This window comes from Lycorma delicatula, chromosome 3, assembly GCF_047948215.1.
Source record: "Lycorma delicatula isolate Av1 chromosome 3, ASM4794821v1, whole genome shotgun sequence".
Lineage (NCBI taxonomy): Eukaryota > Metazoa > Arthropoda > Insecta > Hemiptera > Fulgoridae > Lycorma > Lycorma delicatula.
Window position 1 is genome coordinate 160,278,709 of NC_134457.1, and position 25,110 is coordinate 160,303,818.

The 25,110-nt window shown below is 29.2% G+C and overlaps 1 protein-coding gene across 1 annotated transcript in view; it reads left to right on the forward strand.

The window, feature by feature from the left end:
• Nucleotides 1–25,110, forward strand: part of LOC142321007 (urocanate hydratase-like) — a 59,621-nt gene that overhangs the window by 16,033 nt on the left and 18,478 nt on the right. Inside the window, exons 3-12 of the mRNA XM_075359001.1 lie at nt 1,958–2,111; nt 6,367–6,557; nt 8,554–8,620; nt 9,939–10,082; nt 11,815–11,925; nt 13,934–14,107; nt 17,925–18,139; nt 21,170–21,285; nt 21,782–21,957; nt 23,946–24,045. Coding sequence (XP_075215116.1) covers nt 1,958–2,111; nt 6,367–6,557; nt 8,554–8,620; nt 9,939–10,082; nt 11,815–11,925; nt 13,934–14,107; nt 17,925–18,139; nt 21,170–21,285; nt 21,782–21,957; nt 23,946–24,045 — 1,448 coding nt within the window. The remainder of the gene's footprint in view (nt 1–1,957; nt 2,112–6,366; nt 6,558–8,553; nt 8,621–9,938; nt 10,083–11,814; nt 11,926–13,933; nt 14,108–17,924; nt 18,140–21,169; nt 21,286–21,781; nt 21,958–23,945; nt 24,046–25,110) is intronic.

Here is a 25,110-nt window from a genome sequence, read left to right on the forward strand (position 1 = left end):
AATACATCCAAAAAGTGATCAAATAAGCAAGCCAATTTATTTAAACTGAATTTATTCACTCATTGAGATGTTTTTTTTTTATTTTTCTATCATATATTAACGATTATTTTAACGTCCTTAGTTATTATTGATAACATTGTCACTGAAGTTTTAGATTAAAAATAATGGTATATTATTTTATTATTCGTATAGGATAACTATTATACAATTTTAATTCAAAGTGATTATAGATGTCCCTAATAAGAAAATTAATATGGAAAAGGGAAAAAGGGGAAAATGGAAAAAAGAGAAAATGGAAAAAAGAGAAAACGGGAAAAGGAAATGGAAAGGCGAAAGAAGAAAAAAGAAAATGGAAAGGGGAGAAAGATTAAGGGAAAAAACCAAATAAGGGAAAGAGAAATGAGGGAAGAATGGGGAAAGGGGAAATTTGGCAATGGAAGGGGGGAATGGAGGAAATTGAAAGGGAATATGGTATAAATGAAAATTAGAAAAAGGAAAATGAGGGAAAGGTGGAAAAGGAAAAGGGAGAAAGGGTAAACGGAAAACGGGAAAGGTTAAAGTTTGTGAAGTGCTGTAATGTTCATTTTTGTTATGTTTTATCAAAATTTCAATTGTTTTCTTTTAATCTATATATATATATATATAAAAGAATTAGAAGAAATAATTCTAAATATTTGTTGTTCCCTGGTTCAAGCAAATAAATAAAAGTCTTTACTTCATTTTTAATATAGATTGTTTTTATTATAATCATGAACTTGTAATTCATATATTTAACATTATTGTATTAATTAATTGTACATTCATAACAAACAAAAGTTGAGACTCTGGATGAAGGAACTAGAATCCACTATTCTAGTGTGGAGCCAGCTTTTATAGCGTGGATGGAGCTGAGTGAGCTGCCAGGAGCTGTGTGACCCGTATAGAGCTGAGTGAACTTTCAGGAGCTGTGGGAACTGTACAGAGCTGAGTGAGTTGCCACGAGCTGTATGAGTTGTATGGAGCTGAGTGCAGCTCTCTGAAGGACTTTTTAAAAATTAAAAGCCCTTCTTTAAATAAAATTTAAAGTTCCTCATTTAAAAAGGAGTCACAAAAAGTGAATATTTATAATGAGTATTTAAAAATTAAATAACTCAAATAAATAACTCATTTAAATACCCTGAGTATTAAAATAATATTATTGACACCAATATTACTGATTGATAATCAATCTATAACGCTGATTGATTATCAGTTAATATGAATGCACATATATGATTGCATATTTTGCCTAGATGCAGTGTATAATAATCTTATGTATACAAATAATACGTACTGTCTATATTATACTAGCCACCCGGCAATGCTTTGCTATGGCTAGATTTAAGTGTATATATATATATATATATATAGATTTGAACCAGTGACCTATACAGATATACAGTCCAGTATATACAGATATACAGTCCAGTTTAATGTGAGTTATGCTTGTTGATTTAATGGTTTTTGCAGTTATATTGCAAAAACAGGTAAGGTTAAGCAGGTTGTTAATTTTTATAAATCTTAATGATGCACATGAATGGTATTGAAATTGATTCAAATCAATCAATTTTAAAATAACAACTGAACTATTTTTAAACAACTGAGCATGTTGTTTTAAAGTGCTTAATCACTTTTGTGATCTTTCTTGGGAAACTAATGCTGTGATGTTTTGCATTTCCAATGTTCCTGTTATTCATTTGTTCTTATTGTTTCATTGCTGTTTTGATTGCAAAAGAAAGTGTTTAAGTGAAAAAGTTGGTTAATTTAAAATTTTCATTCAAAAAAACAAAAAAAGTTATTTCTAATACAATAATAATTTAGTAAAGTTTAGTTTATAATTTTTTAATTCATTGTAATTAAACAATCTTGTGTTAAATTAGTGCATTTAATATATAATTTTCTATATAATCTGACATAATTTACAAAGTGTTATTTTCAGAGCTTATCCGATACAAGATTTTCCTGCCAAATGTAATCAGGCAGCTGCAATAATGTTAATGATATGTAATAATTTAGATCCAGCTGTTGCACAGTTTCCTCAAGAATTAGTCACTTATGGAGGAAATGGTCAAGTCTTCTCTAATTGGGCTCAGGTTGTAAAATATTAGTTTTAAAAGTTTAATGAAGATAAATAATTGATAACATGTTTGTTTAGATAATCTGTCATACATGCCTGATATGTAATATATAATATATTGCTTCAATGTTTCATACTAGTATATTTAATTACTGTAAAAGTACATGATAAATTGCATCAAATATATATAAAAACAGATACAAATAGTTTATATATATATATATATATATATATATATATTTTTTTTTTGTCTTCAGTCATTTGACTGGTTTGATGCAGCTCTCCAAGATTCCCTATCTAGTGCTAGTCGTTTCATTTCAGTATACCCTCTACATCCTACATCCCTAACAATTTGTTTTACATATTCCAAACGTGGCCTACCTACACAATTTTTTTCTTCTACCTGTCCTTCCAATATTAAAGCGACTATTCCAGGATGCCTTAGTATGTGGCCTATAAGTCTGTCTCTTCTTTTAACTATATTTTTCCAAATGCTTCTTTCTTCATCTATTTGCCGCAATACCTCTTCGTTTATCACTTTATCCACCCATCTGATTTTTAACATTCTCCTATAGCACCACATTTCAAAAGCTTCTAATCTTTTCTTCTCAGATACTCCAATTGTCCAAGTTTCACTTCCATATAAAGCGACACTCCAAACATACACTTTCAAAAATCTTTTCCTGACATTTAAATTAATTTTTGATGTAAACAAATTATATTTCTTACTGAAGGCTCGTTTAGCTTGTGCTATTCGGCATTTTATATCGCTCCTGCTTCGTCCATCTTTAGTAATTCTACTTCCCAAATAACAAAATTCTTCTACCTCCATAATCTTTTCTCCTCCTATTTTCAAATTCAGTGGTCCATCTTTGTTATTTCTACTACATTTCATTACTTTTGTTTTGTTCTTGTTTATTTTCATGCGATAGTTCTTGCGTAGGACTTCATCTATGCCGTTCATTGTTTCTTCTAAATCCTTTTTACTCTCGGCTAGAATTACTATATCATCAGCAAATCGTAGCATCTTTATCTTTTCACCTTGTACTGTTACTCCGAATCTAAATTGTTCTTTAACATCATTAACTGCTAGTTCCATGTAAAGATTAAAAAGTAACTGAGATAGGGAACATCCTTGTCGGACTCCCTTTCTTATGTTCTTCAATTGTTACTGTTGCTGTTTGGTTCCTGTACATGTTGGCAATTGTTCTTCTATCTCTGTATTTAAACCCTAATTTTTTTTAAATGCTGAACATTTTATTCCAGTCTACGTTATCGAATGCCTTTTCTAGGTCTATAAACACCAAGTATGTTGGTTTGTTTTTCTTTAATCTTCCTTCTACTATTAATCTGAGGCCTAAAATTGCTTCCCTTGTCCCTATACTTTTCCTGAAATCAAATTGGTCTTTTCCTAACACTTCTTCCACTCTCCTCTCAATTCTTCTGTATAGAATTCTAGTTAAGATTTTTGATGCATGACTAGTTAAACTAATTGTTCTGTATTCTTCACATTTATATGCCCCTGCTTTCTTTGGTATCATGACTATAACACTTTTTTTGAAGTCTGACGGAAATTCCCCTTTTTCATAAATATTACACACCAGTTTGTATAATCTATCAATCGCTTCCTCACCTGCACTGCGCAGTAATTCTACAGATATTCCGTCTATTCCAGGAGCCTTTAGCCTTTTTTATATATATATATATAAAATACAGAGCTGTTATAAAAACTTGACTTGATACAATTATGACATATAGTTGTAATAATATTATATCATACACCTATTCTCCTGAGTATAATAATTATATCTGAGAGATGATTTTTGTATTGTATAAAAAATGCTGATCCTGAATGAGATTGTAAACTTGAACTTTCTGAATGAAATCCAGAGGTATCACTATTCTGCCATGCTGTTTGGCAGTATGGTATCATCTCATACAATTAATTACAATAGTGCATTAAGTTATGATATTTCATAAATCATGTCACACTGGAATAGCCAAGGTACACTCTATAATCAATAAAATTAAATTATAATTCCAAGCAAGATGCAAACAAGTAGTTCAACGACAGAACTATAAATAGAATGATAGTGATGATTCATTTATTATCTATACAAAAAAAAATCAATAAAATAATATTTACTATTGATGAGTGAAAAATGAAAACTACTTTGTTAATAAAAACCACGTAATGTTTTTCCATAATTCATATGGAAGGAGTTGTAGAATCTAAGTTTCATTTAATATTCTGTTACTTCAAAAGATTTTTTATCAGGTTCAGGGAACGTGGATAATTAACAGGATACTATAGTAGAACCTTCAGGTTCAATAAGGTTGAAAATTACTTTTCTTTATGGAAATAGTTGGTGAAAATAATGTAAATGATGAAAAATTATAATGGAATATTATTATTTTTGTTTTGAAAACAATTTGCCTTTCTCTTTCAAACTAGTAACAGTTTGACTATTTTGTTCTAAAGATGAAATCCTCTCATGAACTTCTCTCAATAAAATCCTCTCATTCATTGAAGATGAAATATCCTATGATTATAAGTTATACCATCCTAATAATTGCATCACTTAAAGAATATGTTAAAAGATTAAGTTACATGAAAAGTTTTATTCACTTTACTTTTAATATAGTCTACATGAAAATCTCATTATAGACATTCATCTAGTTTTATACCCAGAATCTTACTTGTACTATTTTGAGAAGTTATTTGTAATTGTGTTGCATCCTTGTTATATTTCTTGTAGATCAGACTCTAATTATCTTTCGCTTAATTAAGTGGCAGATACAATAACTCCTTTCAGTAACTTCTTTTTTTCTTTTTATGATTAACTTCCGGAATCACCATAAGGTATTACTTCTTTTCCATTCTTGAGATGTGTGGTTAATTGAAAACCAACCACCAAAGATCACCAATATCCACAATGTAGTATTCAAATCTATATAAAAGTAACTGCCTTTACTAGAATTTGAACTTTTCAGTAACTGATAAGAATTAAATGTGAATTATCATTATAATCTGAATAACAGAAAATCATATCTTAAAACCTACTAGAATTTAAATTTTCATGGCAAACAGAATTGAAAAAATACATCTTTAAATTCTGAGGATATATTTTTATCATGTTATTATGCGATACAGTAGTGCTACACAGAGTAAAACTTACTGATTTTAATCTTTTTTTTGTGGGGACTACTCAACAAAAAACTGTCAGGGAATATTAGAATTCTGATATCTTCACTTCAATATGTAAAATTTTACTGATTTAATTAAGAATGATGGGAAAGATAATTTAAAACAATAAATAGACTGGCTAAGTTCAGATGTGACAAGAATTACTGAGGTTAGATGAAAAGAATAGTATCTTGGTGAACAAATATAGTATAACTAACATAAAATCAGATAATGAAAATGGAAACGTAAAGATAATAATAAGGTAAAACTTCAGGTATGCTTCTGCAAGCGATAAAGTGAGAAAGACAGTCACGATAATTTAAAACTTAAACGAAAGACAGCATGACTGTTTTATATGTTGGTTTCTTTAGCAAAAGTTGAAGAGTATAAAAGAGACAATAAAGAGAAACAGAGAACTTAGACATAGAAAAGGTGATGAAACCTAATATTAATGGTGGTTTGGAATTCTACAGCTGTGGAAGGGAAGAAGGAAAAGTAAATGTGGAGTATAGGCTTGTTCAGAGAAACAAATTAGGGGTTGTGAACTTTGTGCAAAACATAAATCATAAATAACATACACTATTTTTGACTATTTTTTGAAAATTTTACTCAAGTATATCTTTATTCAGAAGTGAACAAAATGTTCAGCACTGTAGTTTTATGAAATCTGAGATAGAAAAAATTAGAAATTGGTAAGACATATATGACTATTTTACTGGAAGAAAAGTGTTAATGATTGAAATTAGTGTAAAGGTTACAATAGATGTATTGTAGTCAAAAGAATTAAAATGTAAAATATGAAGTAGAACATTTTTGAGAAGCTTAGTGTAGTTTGAAATCCTACTTAGTCAACTACTTTAAATTAAATGATTTATTGTTAAATACCGTACCACAATCACATGCTACCACTTAATTCTTATTTGTAAGTTTTGTTATGCTGTAGACTGACCATGGTTTCAGCTCATGAATTATACTATTATTATAAGCTAATGTAAATTTTATAAAAGTTATGATCATATTTTACTAAAATTGATTATACATTTTTTTTATGTTAATTGATCAGTTATACATTCAAATTTTTTAGTTCTGGATAGTAATGAAATATTTATCTGAGATGACTGAACAGCAGACATTAGTGCTTTATTCTGGACATCCACTTGGTTTATTTCCAAGTAAACCTGAGCTTCCAAGAGTCGTAATTACTAATGGAATGGTGATACCAAATTATTCATCACAAGAACAGTATGAAAACTTGTTTGCTCAAGGTGTTACCATGTATGTATATTTTCCATAAAAAAAGAAACTAGTGTAAATATTTTACTATATTAGAGATAACCTCTTGTACATTATAACTAATTAGTCATTAAATCAAATATATATTTATATGTTAATTGGGAAATTTGATAAAAAGATAGTACACTAATTTTTTAGTTTTTGGTACAAAAATCTAAAAAAAATAGAGGGTTTGGAGGGTTCAAATACTTAATTGTAAGTAATTTGCTATGGAGGGTTCAAATACTTACTTATTCAGTAAACATTAAGTGAGTATTTGAACCCTCCATAGCAAATTATTCTGGGTGTAATTAAGTTTTATGAAGATATTTTATAAACTAAATTTTTTGCAATTTATTATCCTAAATGATTTGTTTGCAACTTTTCTTTTAACTCAACAACTTACTTTCACAAGAGTGAACGAGTATTATATACATATGGTAACTTATACCTAAGTTACCATTTCATTTACCATAATACCAATTTCTACTTACAATGATTTGGTTTTTCTTAAATTTGTATTTGTTGAGTCAGAAATAACATCTACAATCTTATTTTGCTTTATGCACTATTTACTTATCCATTCAGTAGACATTAAAAAAAGAAATCATAATTTTTTTACGATGGAACTAATGAAAGGATTAAGTACACTAAATTCTTGGCTGGAGTTGAACCCAGAGACAATTGAATAAGAAGACAAGATGCTAACTACTACACAACTAGCTGGTCTTAATCTATAATATTAAATTTAGTTATAAACTAAACCAACGAAAACTCAGTTATCAGAGTTTAGATTATAAAAACTTAAAAAAGTAAATGAAACATTAAGCATCATCATACAGACATTTCATTTTAAGTATAAAAAAGTGAATTTATGTTTTATGTACTGGTAGGTCTTAAAATTTCATCTATCTCAGGAAATAATTTCTTTTTAAATAATTCTTTTATATTTCAATTTATATTTCATTTTTATTTTATAAATATTGTGGTTTTTATAGCTTGCCTTATAAATTCTTAATATTTTGTTTAAAAATTCCAGATGGTCTTGTTAGTGCATTATTTTGTGAAAATTTTTCTTGATTATGTTATATAGAATTAGTACAAAACCTTACTTCAGTGAAATTTTCATATCAAAAGTTTACTATCAGAATCAAAGACATTAATTCACATACAACTATCATATGCATAGAATACTACTGTGTGCAGCAAAATAAAAAATGAATTTCTAGCACTGGATAATTTATTTTAAATTGAACTGGTTATAATATAACAGCGGGCAAAAACAGTGAATATCATGATTTGTTTAATGACAAATGCTTGTTTATATGTTTATTTTAGTTAGTAATTGAGTTTCATGAATTATGGCTCATGTTTTCTCAGGGTTTTGCATATTTCAATTTAAAATAAAACATCCTTTCAGCTTATTAAGTGATTTTATGTATAATATTATCAATATTACTAAAAACATATTAGTTTTATTTATACTGAGTATTGATACTGAGATGTTTCACAAAAATATTTTTTTCTAATGTTTAGGTGAAAGTCATCTCATTCAAGCTCAAAAGGTAACATGCTACCAAAATCATGTTTGCTCTAGCTAAGATGTGGACTTCTGTGATTCATGAACCTTAGTTTATAAAGTATGCAAGACATTAAAGAAGTTTTATGATTATTTTATAAAAAACAGAGGAAAAATATTGAGAAGACTCTTTATCTTAAGAATATTAAGTTTTTCTCTAAGTTTAATTTTAAATGTAATTAATAACATCAATAACAATTAGCAGACAAATATGAAATTTAAAAAAAAAAATATCTGGCAATCTAAAACTATGGTGCCCTTCATTATAGTCCAAGTGCCCTTTTAAAAGTCTTTTCTTCGCTGTTACATATTTAATAACATAAATAATTATTTGCATACTGTTCAGTTTTTAAATTATGGACTGTTTAATGAAATTTTTAATTTGTTTATAACAAAATAATATTCTGTATTGATCAACAGGTATGGTCAAATGACTGCCGGAAGTTATTGTTACATAGGGCCTCAGGGGATAGTCCATGGTACCACTGTAAGTTATTCTTTCTAATTAAAGCAATATAATAACAATAACAACTGGAATCTAATTAAGTAATTTTGTTTTTGAAAAAAGTACAATTGAATAATAATAACAAAAATCTGCTCTGTGACTTTTGTTTTAAAAACAAAAACCACTTTATACAAAATGAATTTCCAAACAATCAAAAACTGCTAACTATGAAACTTTGCTATTGAATCAATATCTTGTCAAAAGAAAATTCATACATATTTTAATATGAACAAGTTTTGCATTATTTTGAATATTCAAAAAAAGAAAGAAACTATTTTTTATTAGGTTGAGACCAATCAAATACATACCATATCAGTAGTCATACTTTAAATAAAATTGTTGAATGTATTAATTACAAAAGTTTTCATGCTAGTTTTTTGTAATCTATTTATTTTTCCAAAAATTGCAAAACATGTTTAACTAAAAATATGTTTGTATAATTCTGAAGAAATAAAAATATGACTTTTCATTAAATTTAAATCTGGAGCCTGATTTTTGAAAGTTTATTTTCAACTTTTCACTTCTGATTTTTCATTCTGAAGAAATGTACTTTATATTTGATTTGTTCTGTGAAGAACTGTAACTTTTCACTTTTCATTTTGAATAATAGTTTTGAAAAGTGAAAAGTTAGTGAAATTCTGCACTAGTTTCTGTATTCTGTTTTTTGAACATAATTTGTCTGAAAATGTTTTATTTTCAAACATTTTAAATGTATTTTTGCATAAAGATTAAAGGGAACTAGTTAAACAAGTAAGAAAAGATAATACACATTTCCATATTACACAGCTTTTAGCTCATTCTTGGTAGCAGTCTACTTATCCCATTTCTATGTATTCCTTTTTGTATTTTCAACAAAATTCAGGTTTTTTTCTTGCTTTTGTGTTTCTTGCAAATATTTCTTTGTGGGCTGTTGATAAACAACAAAAATTCTGCCTATTAAAAATATGGATTTTTAATTAAAAAAACATAAATTTTGTAAAAAACATGGACTTCAAAAAATGGCAATAAAGTTACAATTTTTCAAATCTTTTTTAAATGTTTTACTTTTTGACGTATGTATCCACAATTTTTCAAATCTTTTTTAAATGTTTTACTTTTTGACGTATGTATCCAACAGAAAACATCTGCTGATAAATTGTAATTCTGTGCCAACTTCTAAAAATTAAAATTTAAAAAGTATTATTATATTATTGAAGTTGGTTCAACTATTTTTTCAGGTTTTTTTATATACATGCTTTTATTATAAAACAGGGTTATATTATATTTTATCTTATGAAATTACATTCATATCTTTCAACAGTTGACAGTTATGAATGCTGGAAGAAAGTACCTAGGAGTAAATGATCTTAGTGGTCTAGTATTTGTAACATCTGGTCTTGGTGGAATGAGTGGTGCTCAAGCAAAGGCTGCAGTGATTAGTGGGTGCATTGGAGTAATAGCAGAGGTTTGTCTATTGTATTATTGCTATTGGTTAAACATGATTGGTTAACTGTTTCTGCATATGTTCTATAATATTGCCATACCAGGGTTCAAATACAGTTTTAACTGGATAAAATCAATTGTTAGCAATTTTTTTTAACTATTGAGTTTAATTAACAGCCTAGTTTTAGAATAAATTGTACTGAGACTTAGGTCTCAGTACCTAAATTTAATTAGGTTGCACTCTGTTGTGAGGAGTATAGTTTCAAAGTACAATAAAATAAATTAAGGAAATGATCAAGCATAGTCTTTATGAAATGACAATTTAGATCTAAATTTGATAATTCTGATTGTCAAAGAATTATCATTGTTTTGCAAAAGAATTATTTATCACTAAGGAGTTAGTAATTAATTTTTACAATAACTGTTTAACAAAGCTCATATGTAATATTTGAGGTACAATAGTAAACAATACCAATAAATACTATAATTAATTATTTTTTAAGCAGTCTTTTTTTTTGGTAAGATATTACTAATAATTTATAATAATAATTATATAATTTATTATGTATTTTATGTATTATTAGTAAACCTAATAATTTCCTTATTTCTATGGGTGACATAAATAAATAACAAGAAAAATAAATTTTTACCTTGGTTGTGTAATAAAAATTATGATTAATTTCTCCAAATTTGTTTTTGTTATGAATTTATTAGCAAGGCCAACTGCAGTTTGCTGATGATCCTTCTGACATTGTGATGGGGATTTGCCTATAATTCCTATGATTTGTTGGTCTCTTATTTGATTGTGGCTCCACAGATGATGTTAGAAACCAAATATATGAGGGATCCAACTGACATTATATGTAATAATGAATGATTTATTGTTAACCATCCTTTTTTTCTAGTTTTTCTGAATTGTTCACCATTCTCCTATACCTCCTCTTCTTTCTGCTCTGTATAGAAAGTTCAACTAAATGCTTTCCTAGATTTTTCTGAGTCTTATTGATTTAAAACTTCTAATTTCTTTTTAGTTGTCACAAATAAATTTTGTTTGTTAGTACAATTACAGGAGTGGTGAAGGTGAACTCTGGCAATAGATTTTTACCCTTTTTGAATTCTGGTATCGTGGATGCTGGTGTTCTTTGGTGGTTGGGTTTCAATTAATTACACATCTCAGGAATGTTTGACCTGAAACTTTACAAGACTACACTTAATTTACATTCATACATATCATCTTCAAACATCCTCTGAAGTAATACCTTATGGTGGATCTGGAGGCAAAACAGAAAAAAATTCTGATAACAGGTTATTATTATTTTTTTAAATTTTGATTTATTCCATATATACAGAGACCAAGGGGTGCAGTAAGTAGTATATAATAAAACTTTTCATTTCTTTAACTGTTGATGTTTCATAGGGCTCAGAGGTGGAAAACCTTTAATTTTCATGGATAGATATTTCAAATATAGACTGGTCTTTCACATAATTTAATGACTTCCCAGCACGCATCTGCAATAATTACTTCATTTAAACAAATGGAAGAGTTTTTTCTTCTATGTTTTCACAGTTGCATTATACTAAATCTGTGAAACTTGATGGAAATTAAGGACAACTGTTTTTAAAGCAAGCCACATAACCCATTATTATTGTGTTTCAAAATTAAGTTGCTCATTCTCCCTCACCACAAAGAATTTTTATGAATAGAGCCTTTGGTTTAGAGGATAAGTTTAACATTACTATGGCTTTACTTGTAGGTTAGCTACGAGGCACTGAAGAAACGATATGAGCAGGGGTGGTTAAATGAAATTGAATCTGATCTTGATAAATTAGTAGCTAAAATAAAAACTGCTAAAACAAAAAAAGAGGTAAGAAAATTTCATAATATTATAATTAAAATTACTTATATAACTAATTATTAAAGTATTATAAGTTTAAATTAAAAATAATAAACATTTTATTCAGAGCAGTACGTAATAAAACTATACATTATATATTGCAATGGAAAGAAATGGTTAGGATATATTGAATAACAAAACAGAACTAAATTATCATTTACCTGGGAGAAGTAAGGAAAACAATAAAAATCAAAGTAGTATCACAAAATAAAAAATTAAGGAGTAAATTAAAAAAAAATTAGGTTATTAGTTTGTATTAGGCTCCCCTCTATGAACCATCAGATCTTGCCGATGGTGAGGGGGGTTGATTGCTCAGTGATACAGAGTAGCTGGATCGAAGGTGCAACCATATTGTAGTGTTATCTGTTGAGAGCCAGACTAAGAAATGATTTCTGAAAGAGGGCAGCACTCATTCAGAAGCTGTTAAGGGCGTAGATCAGGAAGACTTGAATGGCCATATCAACATCACTCAATCTTCTAAGAACTGTGCAGCTCAAAGCAATGGAAAACTGAAGCTGTTTTTTTTTCAAGAAAATGTAGCTCTGCATTTTCATGTAACAAAGATGGAGGCACCTTCCTTGGTAAATTATTTTGGAGATAAACTAGTCCCCCATTTTGATCTCTGGGTGAGGACTACTAGGTCATGAGAAAGAAGTCATGAGAAAATTAAAAAATAACTTCTACAAGATGGAGCAAGGAATGTTAGAAGGTAGATTAGAAAATTTAAAGAGGGAAATGGGTAGTTTAAATGTAGATGTAGTAGGAATTAGCGAGGTTCGGTGGGAACAGGAAAACAGCATCTGGTTGTCAGGTGATTTTAGAATAATTAACTCAGCGTCAAATAAAGGGTGGCAGGAGGTGGTTTTGGGCATAGAGTTCGTTTCTAGAATCGAAAGTTCCATCAGGGGCTAGTGATGAATTTCTGTTGGTTCAGGAGTGGGAATGGAGAAAGACGTGTTTCAACCAAGGAAGAGCTTCCCAGATCACCTGTTAGGGGGATGGTAAAGACAGCTTCTGAGACCGAGAAAGGTGGACCCGCGGTGATCATGAAGTTAGGTACGACCAGGAGGCTGGTTAGGTTGCCTAAATGTATGGTGTTGCTTAATAGAATGCTCAAGTGGTGTAGAGAGGAGGAGGAGGACCCTGTGCTACAACAGGATATAGTGTGTTTGTTTGAGCAGTTGTTAAATGAAGTGGAAGTTCAGGTACGGAAACTAGCCATGTTTGTGGCTGTTCAGGTAATTCCTGGAGGCTAAACAGTAAAAAGAAAGGTATGCATAATTGAGTATGTGTATTGACTTGACTAAAGCTTTCTTGTGTGGCATGCGTGTATAGTGTTAAGAGTAGAGCCGGGCGAACAGCTCCATTCAGGAGGGGGCAGGATGCTCAGGTGTCCCACTTTGATGAGTGAATGGGGACTTCTGGGATCCTTAGGTGGGAGTAGCTGAAAGACAGTAGACCTGTTTCGGAGACCCCAGATTAAAGGAGAGGCAAAAGATGAGAAGACCGAGTCCTGGTATTCTGTGTAGTGCTATCAGGAATTGCATAGCTGGGCCTGGCATGGCTGTGTGGAGAGTTAGAGGCAAATGGCACTCCCAAGGCTGAATAATACGGAAATGTGTGTCCTTGGGGGAAGGTATTTGAAAAAAAAGTTCTTTGTACTGTGCATGAATCTGGTTCTGGTTTGTGCCGTGCTACTTAATAAAGTTATTGCAATCTAGTTTGGTGTATTTTATTCCTAGCTTTGAGTGCAATATAATAATCTTCATTCCTGAAATTTCAGAAAATTTATGGTGTTTGTGATCAACAGATGTGTAACAGTTAAGTGCTTCAGTAATGGAGAGATTTTTTTAATATATTTTGTAAATGTACTTGTTTGTTTTGAATTTTTTTAGATACTGGTAAGGAAATTGAATGATAATTTTTTATTTTTGTTAAAAGATATTATAACTTTCTTACATTATTATTTCTGTTTTAGGCAAAGAGTATTGGTTATCATGGAAATGTTGTAGATCTATGGGAAAGACTAACAGAAGAATGGGAGAAAACTCATGAATTATTAGTGGACCTAGGTTCAGATCAAACATCTTGTCATAATGTGTTTTCTGGGGGCTATTATCCTGTTCAGTTAACTTTCAGTGAAGCCCAAAAAGTTAAGTAAATTTAAGTTACATAAGTAGTAGTCTTATCTTACACATATATTAGCACCACAAAGGATTGGATATGTTGTAATTCCAGTGACAAAGCTGTTTTGAAATATGATAAAATGATACTAATTCTTAACAATATTTTTTCCTTCAAAATGATTGCTGTGACTACGGATGCCTGTTCATCTAGAATATATAATAAACATGTGACGAAGTACTAATTGTTATTCAAATAATAGTTATATTAAATTATAAATTAAATGACAGAAAAATCTTAATAACTGTACCCAAAAATTGGTTGTTTGGATTTTTTGAATTTTTTTTAATATATTATTTATCCTATAAGCTTCAACTTATGGAAAGAATATGGGAGGAAAAAATGCCAACTCAAACTATAATTTAAAATCAAACCACATAGACGTAGGCAAAGTTGCTAACCCTCCACTACATAGATTGGGTGCCTTAGGTTAACATCAGCGATTCCTTTTTCAGTTAGTAAAAAAAAAAATTGTTCACTTAATTCAAAAATTTATATGTATCCATTACATCCCATAATAAAATGGTTGTGTGTGACCTGACATGAGAGACAATTCAGGGATAAAAAATAACCACATACAGGTGAAAGTAAGGTGTTATCTGGTTTCCCTTTGCTTTCTTTACTGAACTGAATGTACTGATAGATATTTCTACTTTACTACCTTAATTAATGTTGTATGGTTACTTTAAGGTCAGTAACTCTGAAATAGATTGTATTGAACTCTGAAACTCTGTAATTGTAACTCTGTATTGTAACTCTGAAATAGATTGTAATTTTACATTAAGGCTGTCTTCAAATTTTTTTTTTTATAAATAAAATGTTTTTTTTTCTTAGGAAAATTCAAAAAAAGACTAGTATCATTAATTGCAGTAATTTGATTTCATAGCTTTAGATTTAGACTTTTTTTAACCATATTTGCTGTTCTCTTACTCATAAAAATTTCTTTAAATGGAAAAATCACTTGGTCATGACTTAAAAATGCAGTAAATATTTATGAGACAAAAAGTAAAGTAAATGTTTGTATGTTTATATTGCTTATCTTTCTTAGCTTCATTCTTTTATCTCTTGTTGACACGTTTTGGAACCACTCCATAAGTTCTGTCTTGGAACTTATTGTACTCTACGTACAATAACTTGTAGTACAAAACTTATTGTATACAATAAATTTTGACAATGGAGTGGTTCTGAAACGCATCAATAAGAATTAAAAGAATGAAGCTAAGAAAGGTAAGCAATATTAAACATAGAAACTATAGTGATCTTAGCAAAAAAAAATAATAGGAATTATTATCTTAACAACAATAATTCTAAAAAAAGTTTCTTTTACATGATATTTTGAATGACCAGTTTATAACAGTATGACTGTAATACATGTAAAAGTTGTAGGTACCTTCTGCAGTGGACTGATTCTTCACTTACTATGAAAAATCTGGCAATGTTGTGTTCTTGTGCCCTTTCCCACAGTACTTACCTAAAGTTCTTTTTAAAGATAAAATCCTTTAAAATAATAAATGCATTATGGTAAGTGAATATTTTATTTGTTACACTGAACTCATAGTTAATTGATTAAATTGAAATGCATGTCTTTAGAAATTATTTTTTGTAATTGCAGGGTAAACACGTTTGTGACCACTGCCAAAATACATAGGTTTTTTATTTGCTGTAGTTACACGTATAATTACAAAAATCCGGAAATTTTCTTTTTAATTTAATTTTTTAGCTTATGTTTGATGACATACATGAAACAAGCATAATTTCAAAGAAAAAAACTCCAATAATATGCTTTTTTTACTTTTCTTGTTTGTACCCTGTCGGGTGTACGACGCGCCTTTGTTATTATATACAGTGTTTCTAAATTGGTGTGCTGGCTATACTTATTCGGATTCTACTTATAAAATTAAACAAAAAATATCCTTAGGAAAAATGCCAATTTCTCTTTCGTTCTACTCCTGTCCGCCACATTATTATTTTAATATAAAAATTTATGTCAAGTTCAGATAGACGAATTACATTAATATTTGATAAGCGTCTTGGTAATAGTTTTAAAATTATAAAAAAAAATCAGCTCTTAAATAACTTCGCAAATTACAAAATGGCGGCCATGTTTATTTTTCAATCCGTTATATCTCCGTAAATATTAGTTTTATCAAAATTTACGTTATTTGCTAAAATATTAGGCCTTTTATTTTAAACAAAATGACATTTAAGTTTTTAAAATCCGTTAAAAAATAGCCAAGTTATGGCAGAAAATTGATGTAGTAATTTTGTGTCTGTTTTCATGTTTACGTTCAATTCGATTAAATAATCGAGATATAACGGATTGAAAAATAAACATGGCCGCCATTTTGTAATTTGCGAAGTTATTTAAGACCTGATTTTTTTTATAATTTTAAAACTATTACCAAGACGCTTATCAAATATTAATGTAATTCGTCTATCTGAACTTGAGATAAATTTTTATATAAAAATAATAATGTGGCGGACAGGAGTAGAACGAAGGAGAAATTGGCATTTTCCTAAGGATATTTTTTGTTTAATTTTACAAGTAGAATCCGAAAAAGTATAGCCAGCCCACCACTTTAGAAACATACAGTATTGCCTCTATTCTCAGGAGAAGACATCCTTATACATCCTTCTAATATTAAATTGTTTTTTTTTATGTTTAAGTTACCTATACTCTTTCTCCATTATAGTGACAATTGATGTTTTCCATTAAGGTGTAATGAAATATATAGGCATAACAGTTTATGAATAATTTTAATTAAATCTAATTTTAAATACATTTTGTTTTAAAAAGTGGTTAAGAAATCATATAGCAGTAAACAGACAGTATCATTGTCATTTTAAAGTGTAAATTTAGTTCTGCATCATCAAAAACATATTCTTACAAATTAGCTGCCCCTTAAGATCTGTCCATAAAATGTTTTCTCATTACATCACATATTGATCAGCAAAATTCTATTCAGCTTAATAAATGTAACAAATGATCTAAATACAAAGGAAATTGTTGGATTATAATTTTTATTAAAAAGGAAAAAACTAAAGAAAATCTGTGGTGATGAATAAATTGAACAAATGAAATAAAATGGAATATATTGATATTTGAAAGTTAACTTACTATTTTTAAATGTTAGAATCGAATCTAATTAAGAATTATTAGTTTAGGTAAGTAATGGAACCATAATCTCATTGAGATGTAGTTAAGTAAGATAATGTTAAGAAAGCTATTAAAATACTTTTTCTGAGTCAAAGTAGTGCCTAAGCAAAACAGAAAAACAATATGATTACAATAATGCTTATAAAAAAAAAAAAAATTAAAAATAATTAACAGAAGAGAGGAACTCAAAGTTAAATTGTCTGCAGGTTATTCATGACAAACAACTGAATTATTAATATCATGTTAAAAACTAGTGAGTATTATTCAATGTATAATCATAAGAATTAATAGTAAAAAATCACAGAAATTAAAAATAATATTTTATTCAGTTAGCATCAAATTACAAGATAATTAAAAAAAAGGATAAGCTGAAATATTAAAATAGCTAAAGTAGTAGATTAATTACTCAGCACTGTCTTTCAACTTTACACTATGTATATTTTCAACAAAATCCCTTGTAAGGTTTTTTATGTCATTATGTAACAACTGGAACATGGAACTGATAAATTTCAGCATTTCTTTCATATCTGCTACACTGCAGTAGTGTTTCCTTGAGTAAATTGTAATGTAATAATGAAATATTTTTCAAATGTCTTTAATTTAACTAAGGAAATATTGTTTGTTTTAGGTATTATCAGAAGATCCAGAAAGATTTAAAGGACTTGTACGCCAAAGCTTACTAAGACACATTAATGCGATCAATGCACTTGCTAAAGCTGGGATGCATTTTTGGGATTATGGAAATGCATTTTTGTTACAAGCAAGCAGGGCTGGAGCAGATGTTGGTAGAATTGGAACAAGTTTACGGTTCAGATATCCGTCATATATGCAAGATATCATGGGGTAAATTGATTAGATTTATTTATTTATTACTAATATATAATATTTCTAATGTATCGCTACTTATTTCTATTATAAAATAAAATTCAGAGAAAGAATTGCTATACAGCAATGAGTAAAAGAAATTAAAAAAAAAATTCTTTCAGCAACATTTACATGTAAGTATAATAAACAGAAATCACTATACTGATCATATTACGGACAATGTGTAAGCATACATTTTCAAATATACTCGTATATAAGACACAAATATAAGAAATAAGTAACGATAAATTTAAATCCCTTACTATCCAGAAAATACATATAATATAGTAAAATGTAATTAATGAACAAGTAAAGTTTAAACATAATGATTGACTTAGGGAAATACAGAGTGTCCCATATAAAACGCAACCCAACCTTATATTAGTAGGGATTGAAATAATAAAAAGGCATGTGTAAATGTAATTTTTATTATTACCATCCATTACCTTACATTTAGAGTAAATGTTGGAAGTGGCCGCCAACTTCTTGAATACAAGCTTCAATTCTTTTTACAGCGTTTCTTGCAACTTTTTTCAAAGTTTGTGGCTGGATATTTAATACAGCTTGTTCAATATTGACTTTCAATTGTTCAAGCGTTCGTGGTTTGTTGCTGTAGGCTTTTTCTTTGAGGTAACCCCATAGAAAAAAATCCGCCGCAGTCAAATCTGGAGATCTTGGTGGCCATGAGCCTCGACCGATAACATGATTACCAAAGAATTCCTCGACGAAATCAGAAGTTGAACCTGCGTAGTGCGATGTCGCATCGTCATGTTGTAGCCAGCAGTGTCTTTCTTCCTCTTCCAAGAGTGCGATGAACCGAAATAACATATCCTGATATCGTTCTGCATTAATGTTGTACTCGAAAAAAATAGGACCGATTATTTTCTTCCGCGATATCGCGCACCACACGCCCAACTTCTGCAGGTGTAATTGTTTTTCGTGATAAACGTGGGGATTTTCAGCACTCCAAATTATACTGTTTTGGCTGTTTACGTAGCCATCCAAATGAAACCGTGCTTCATCTGTGAAAAATAACGAATCCATAACGTTAATTCCCTCACGCAGAAATCGACGGAACCATTGACAATATTGTAGCCGTTTTTCTTTGTCGGGCTCAAGAAGTCGATGAACCGTTTGAATGCGATAAGGTCGTAATTGTAATTGTTTGGTCGCCCGATGAACAGTTGATTTAGACAAATTAATTTCAGCAGACAAACGTCTGATCGATTTATTTGGCGAGGTGAGTAATCGGTCTTTGATTTCAGTGACTGTATCTGTATTGAACACTGACGCAGATCTTTTGTGTTCCTTGTTATTAACAGAACCGGTCTCTCTAAATTTTGCAACTAACCTTAATACTGATGTTTTGTTAGGAGCTGGTTTATCTGGGTACTTATGGCGAAACAAATCTTGCACTGCAACCACTGATTTCGTACTGAAGTACGACTCAACAATGAAAACACGTTCATCTAGCGAAAACACCATCTTGTCTCTAGCAATACACTGAACGTTATGATTGCATTGTTGTTACTATCGGTAGTATTCTACTGCGTCGCCGCGATGTTCAGATGTTGGACGAGTCCATTTCACTAACGAGTAGGGGAGTAAGCTTGAGTTTTGAAATTTCATGGATGAGTGATTGATGGGTTGCGTTTTATATGGGACACTCTGTAGTATGTTTAATTTAAATTCTAAAATTTAGATTTAAAAATATATTTCAATTAAAAAATCAATAACTACAGTTCTTTTCTATTTTTTATCACAAATTGTTGTAGGAGCATAATAACTCTTTTAGATTAATCACCGAGATGGTATATATATCTCTCTGTATTTTAATTTTTAAAGATATGTCTTTAATCTACCATATATAATTTTATATATTCTACTGAAGCATTTAGCTTCTGTTAAAGTACTAAATATAAAAAAAGATAAAAGAATAAGCAGCAAGTATGAATAAGCAGTAAGTTTGCTACAGTGTTTACCACTTTTCCAGCTGCCTGACCAGTTAATAATATTTAAATTCGATCAGATTCATATAAATATGAGTTTGCGTTTCACGTTTAATAGATAATAAATTCTACAGAGAAAGTTATTTTTTATATAAAATAAATGTATTATTTTGTTAACTGATAAACGCACTCAGATAAAGTGTAGTTAATGAGTTGTGTAAAAAAGGAATCTCATTCAAATTATTTTTTTTTGATTTTACCACAGAAGCTTGAAGCTTGTGGGTGAGAATAAAAAATAGAAATCATGTAGTGAATGAAAATGCCACCGTTATTTGAACCTAGGACCTTCTAGATGAAAGGCTAAAATGTTATCACTCCACCATAGAGATTGGCAGAGTACATATTACTATTATACAAATGACATGACAAACATTACAACATAAAAATTAATTTTAAAAGTATAAGTGTGTGGGAAAGTACATTTATTTACATTTTATTCTGATTTTAAATTATTTTCTTAAAAAAATTAAGGGTTACGTTATTAAATGATTTACATTTAAAATTTTTCCAAAGAATGAGATGTAACATGAGATGAAACATCTCATACGTTTGAAACATTTCATCTCATCTCATGTTACACAAAATATTTAAAACTGACAGTCTAACGGATAACAATAAATTGCAGTTATTTTTTAAAAATTAGGAAGGTAATTGCATAATAGTACACTTAAATTTTAGGAGGAGTAGGAGATTGGATCTTACTGATAGGCACTTCAGCCAGCAGTTTGGCTTTTCAAATAACCTGTCCACATAAGATAAATGAGTATCTGGGCAATCTTTCAGAGGTAGTTTTTACAGCCAATCTTAACTATCCTTACCACATGAACACTCCAACAATATCTTTATTTATTTATAGAAATGAAATGACGATCAACTTCACAAATTGTTGACAAGTACCAAAAAATTTTAAACAAGGAATGACTTGTGCAAATATAATTTTATACAAAATACTTCAAAAAAAGGTTTTTAAATTCATTGTTACTACTGGGTTTTTTTCTAGAGACATATTTTCTTTGGGTTTTGGACCTTTCCGCTGGATTTGTACGTCTGGTCTACCAGAAGATCTGCAAATAACTGATAATATTGCTACAGGTGTTATTGAGGAATTGTTGAAAGGTAAGAAGTTTATATATTTTTTAAAACTATACAGTTTTATTCAGGACAACCAAGTATTATCACTGATTTCTTCTTTTATAAAGATAAGTAACAAAGGATTTAAGATTTGGAGTAATTTGTAAAAAGAATTTAGTATCTGAAAGAGGAATTTGTGATAAAATGTAGATTAAAAATGCTATAATAAAATCACAACTGCCAGAGGCAAATAAATTTAAATAATCATTTACTATAAAAAAAACAAAAAATGAAGGTTAAGAACACCAGGTCTAGTTGCTGCACACACTGTTGGTATTACCATTTTACAATGGAAAATGACCATAGCAGATGATATAGTTAATAATTTAAAGTTTTGATATAATATTTAATTCATAAGTTAAATAGTTAAAATATAATATTTAATTTTATAAAAGTTAATACTACAGATCAGTTAAAATATTAGAAATATTATGTATGATGTAGTATGATGTTCTGTTAACAAAATTTGCTTTGCTTACAGAGGATGTGGAACAAGTTATAAAAAATCAGTATGTAGATAACTTGAAATGGATTAAAGAAGCAGAAAAGCATAATTTGGTAGTAGGTTCACAGGCAAGGATTCTATATTCGGACAGAAAAGGTCGCATTCGTATTGCTCAAAGTCTTAATAATGCAATTGCAGAAAAAAAGATTAAGGTATTTATATTGTAGCAAACAGACATCAAAACTTAATTAAAATCTTATTTTACTAAGTGTAAATAACATCAAGAATTACAGAGCGAAAATGATGACCATTAATGTAATTTTAAAATATAACCAAGCAAATTCTTTGTTCAACGTTTGTGGGCAGGTTTGCTTATTTTCATCTATTTTTCAACATTTTATTTTAGTCAGACATATTTTACTTCTATTAACTACAATACTTCTCCATTCATTTTATTTTATTCTAATCTTTCAACCTCAATACACCTCCTAACCCTCAAAAATTAAGTGTTATTTCATAATTTTTTTCTTTTTCTTACAGGCTTTAATTTCTACATCTCTATCAACAAATTAACTAACCCTGGATATGGATATATTATTACATTATCTACCAACTATGGTTTTTTAAAACGTTCTTGCAAAATCACCTCTTTTTTCCTTATCACTGTAATCCCTCGCTGTTCATACATATTTCTATCAAACATTTAATATTCAATCCTGTGTTTTCAGCTCTTAAAAGCTTCTTATATTGTTTATACTTTTAGTTTTCCTCTTGTCCATATTTCTTGTTCCTACAAATTTCTATTTGAGGTGACCCATACCACAAGGGCAAACTTGACAACTTACTTTTGAGAAAAACTAGTTTGAAATTTTAGATGTCAACAAGGTAGGAGAGGCAAACTCATTTTAAAACAGAAATCTTCACTGTTTTTAGAAATGATTGTGTGCACAATAACTGTAAACTTAATATAAGGGAGCAGTAGCTGTACAATACATCAAGGCCAAATAGTCGCTGGACATCTATCCAGAAAAACAGTACAATTTAAGATCTCCTTGCTTAGTTTACACTATTTTTTTCACAAAAACAAGAATAAACTCTACAAAAATAACATTATTATTAGACTTCCATCTTTTTTTTTTCTATAAAAATAGTTTTAAAACATTGTTGAGTTAGCCTTTGTACACAAAAAATTTGATTTAATTGATTTTACTTATAAAGCAGCAGAAGATGAGGAAAAGGCAAGATCCACTCTAAAAGTAATGAGATGATGATGTGGGCATAAACTTTGCCTTCATTGGTCACAAAGAAATCCAGTTTGAAAATAAATAAGAATAAAAAAAATATAAGAGTAATTTATTAAATTCTTTTCCAGCAATGGTTAACTCACAGTTCCTCAGGAGGAATTTACCAGGATAGGAACAGCTTATTATGATCAATAATTTTATATCTACTAGCACAAATTAATGCTAAAATAAACTTCCCTTCTTTTGGATCCTAAAGAACCACCCAAAAGCAGGCTCAGGTTTTCCAGTGAGTGGTTCTTTAGGATCTAAAAGAAGAGAAGTTTATTTTAGCATTCATTTGTGCTAGTAGATATAAAGTCATGATCATAATGAGCTGTTCCTTTTTCTGATAAATTCCTCCTGAGGAACTGTGGGTTGACCATTTTAGAAAAAGGTTTCAATTACTCTTAGGTGGTGCTGTTTATTTTGCTTGGAGTACCTCACTTTGCTGCGGGTTCATCATTCCTTTTTTCTTATAATTGATCCTTTCATTCCTTGTGGATCTAGACATTAATTAGTATTTCTGTAGTTTGGTGGAGGCAGCTCTTCCTTTATCTGTGGTATCTTTATCTAAGGTGAGACTGAGGTGATAATTAGGTCAAGCTGGGTTTACCAATTCCTCCTAATGAAATATTAATAGACACTGGAACATTATATGCATGATGGTCTGTTCTTTTTTTTTGATCAAAGTTTAGGTTTTATTTTTATTTTTTTCTCAATAAGAAAACAAGAAATCATAGTTATTTTGTTCTCATGTGTGAAAAACTTGGTAAACTCAGCTTCAGTAATTCACCTGAGAAAGACCTGTCTTATTTTCATACTATTTTAATTAAAATTTAATTTATAAAATTTTATAAAATTTAATTTATAAAATTTTTTCTGTATAAAAATGAATCAAATCATCTAATAAATTTCAGGGCCCAGTAGTAATTAGTCGGGACCACCATGATGTCAGTGGAACTGATTCACCATTTCGAGAGACGTCAAATATTGAAGATGGATCTGCTTTCACTGCTGGTAATAAAAATATGATCTTGTAACATTTAAGCAGAAGCATATATATCACGTTGTTTGTTAGAACTTAGTCGGTAAGAGGCGACGAAGTCAACGAACTATGTTTACAGTTCTAAACATGACCTAACCTAACAGTAAAATGAAAATGGGGAAAAAACAAGCCTGAAAACATTACATTTCAGTTCAATTAGATTAGTAATAAAGAATACTTTTAAAAAATACCTTGAATTTTGTTAGACAACGTTTTTTTTCCATTTCATGAACCGCGGACCTCGATTATGTCATTTATTCATTTTTTAATGTATCTTTACGAATCGCGCCGTTTGATAGCAGTACTTGTTAGCACTAGGTCGTACAAAAACTTGATAATGTACTTGAAATAATAAAATTTAAAAGAAAATATACTACAGCTTGTTTTAATAGTAAATGCTGTTATGTAAATGAAAGTACTGACGATAAAACAATTTTTAAATTCCCATCACTTCGTTAAAAAAAAATAAAAGTATTAATTTATAAGAGATTATACTAGTTTTATTAAAAAAGAAATAAATAAAACGGTAAAACGATAAAAATCGAGGGTTACACTTACAAAGTAATAAGTGCAATATTACATCACGGATTTTCGATTCGTAAAGGTGATTATATTAGTTGTATTAAAAGAGGAAAAATATGGTATGAAGTGAATGATATGACTATAAAAAAAAAAAATTGTAGGTGAAATTCAGTTTGTTTGTGCAAGGGCAATAAATTTTATTAATAAATCCATAAGATAACAATCAGTAATTGATATAAAAAAAAGAATAATCTAACAAAACGCAGTGACATAAAAAAAATTACAATGAAACTGTAAACCGTACGATAGGAGTATTGCAGACATTTCTCCAATGTTTAAGCGTTCCATATAATAACTAAAAAAAAGAAAAAAAATTGTTAAAAAACTTTTACCGGCCCGATTTCATTTATATATGTAATACGTATCATATTTACAGAAATAATACAATTTTTAAGATTACTTGTTATTTAATAAATGAAATCGGGTCGGTAAGAGTTTTGTAAAAAATAGAAATT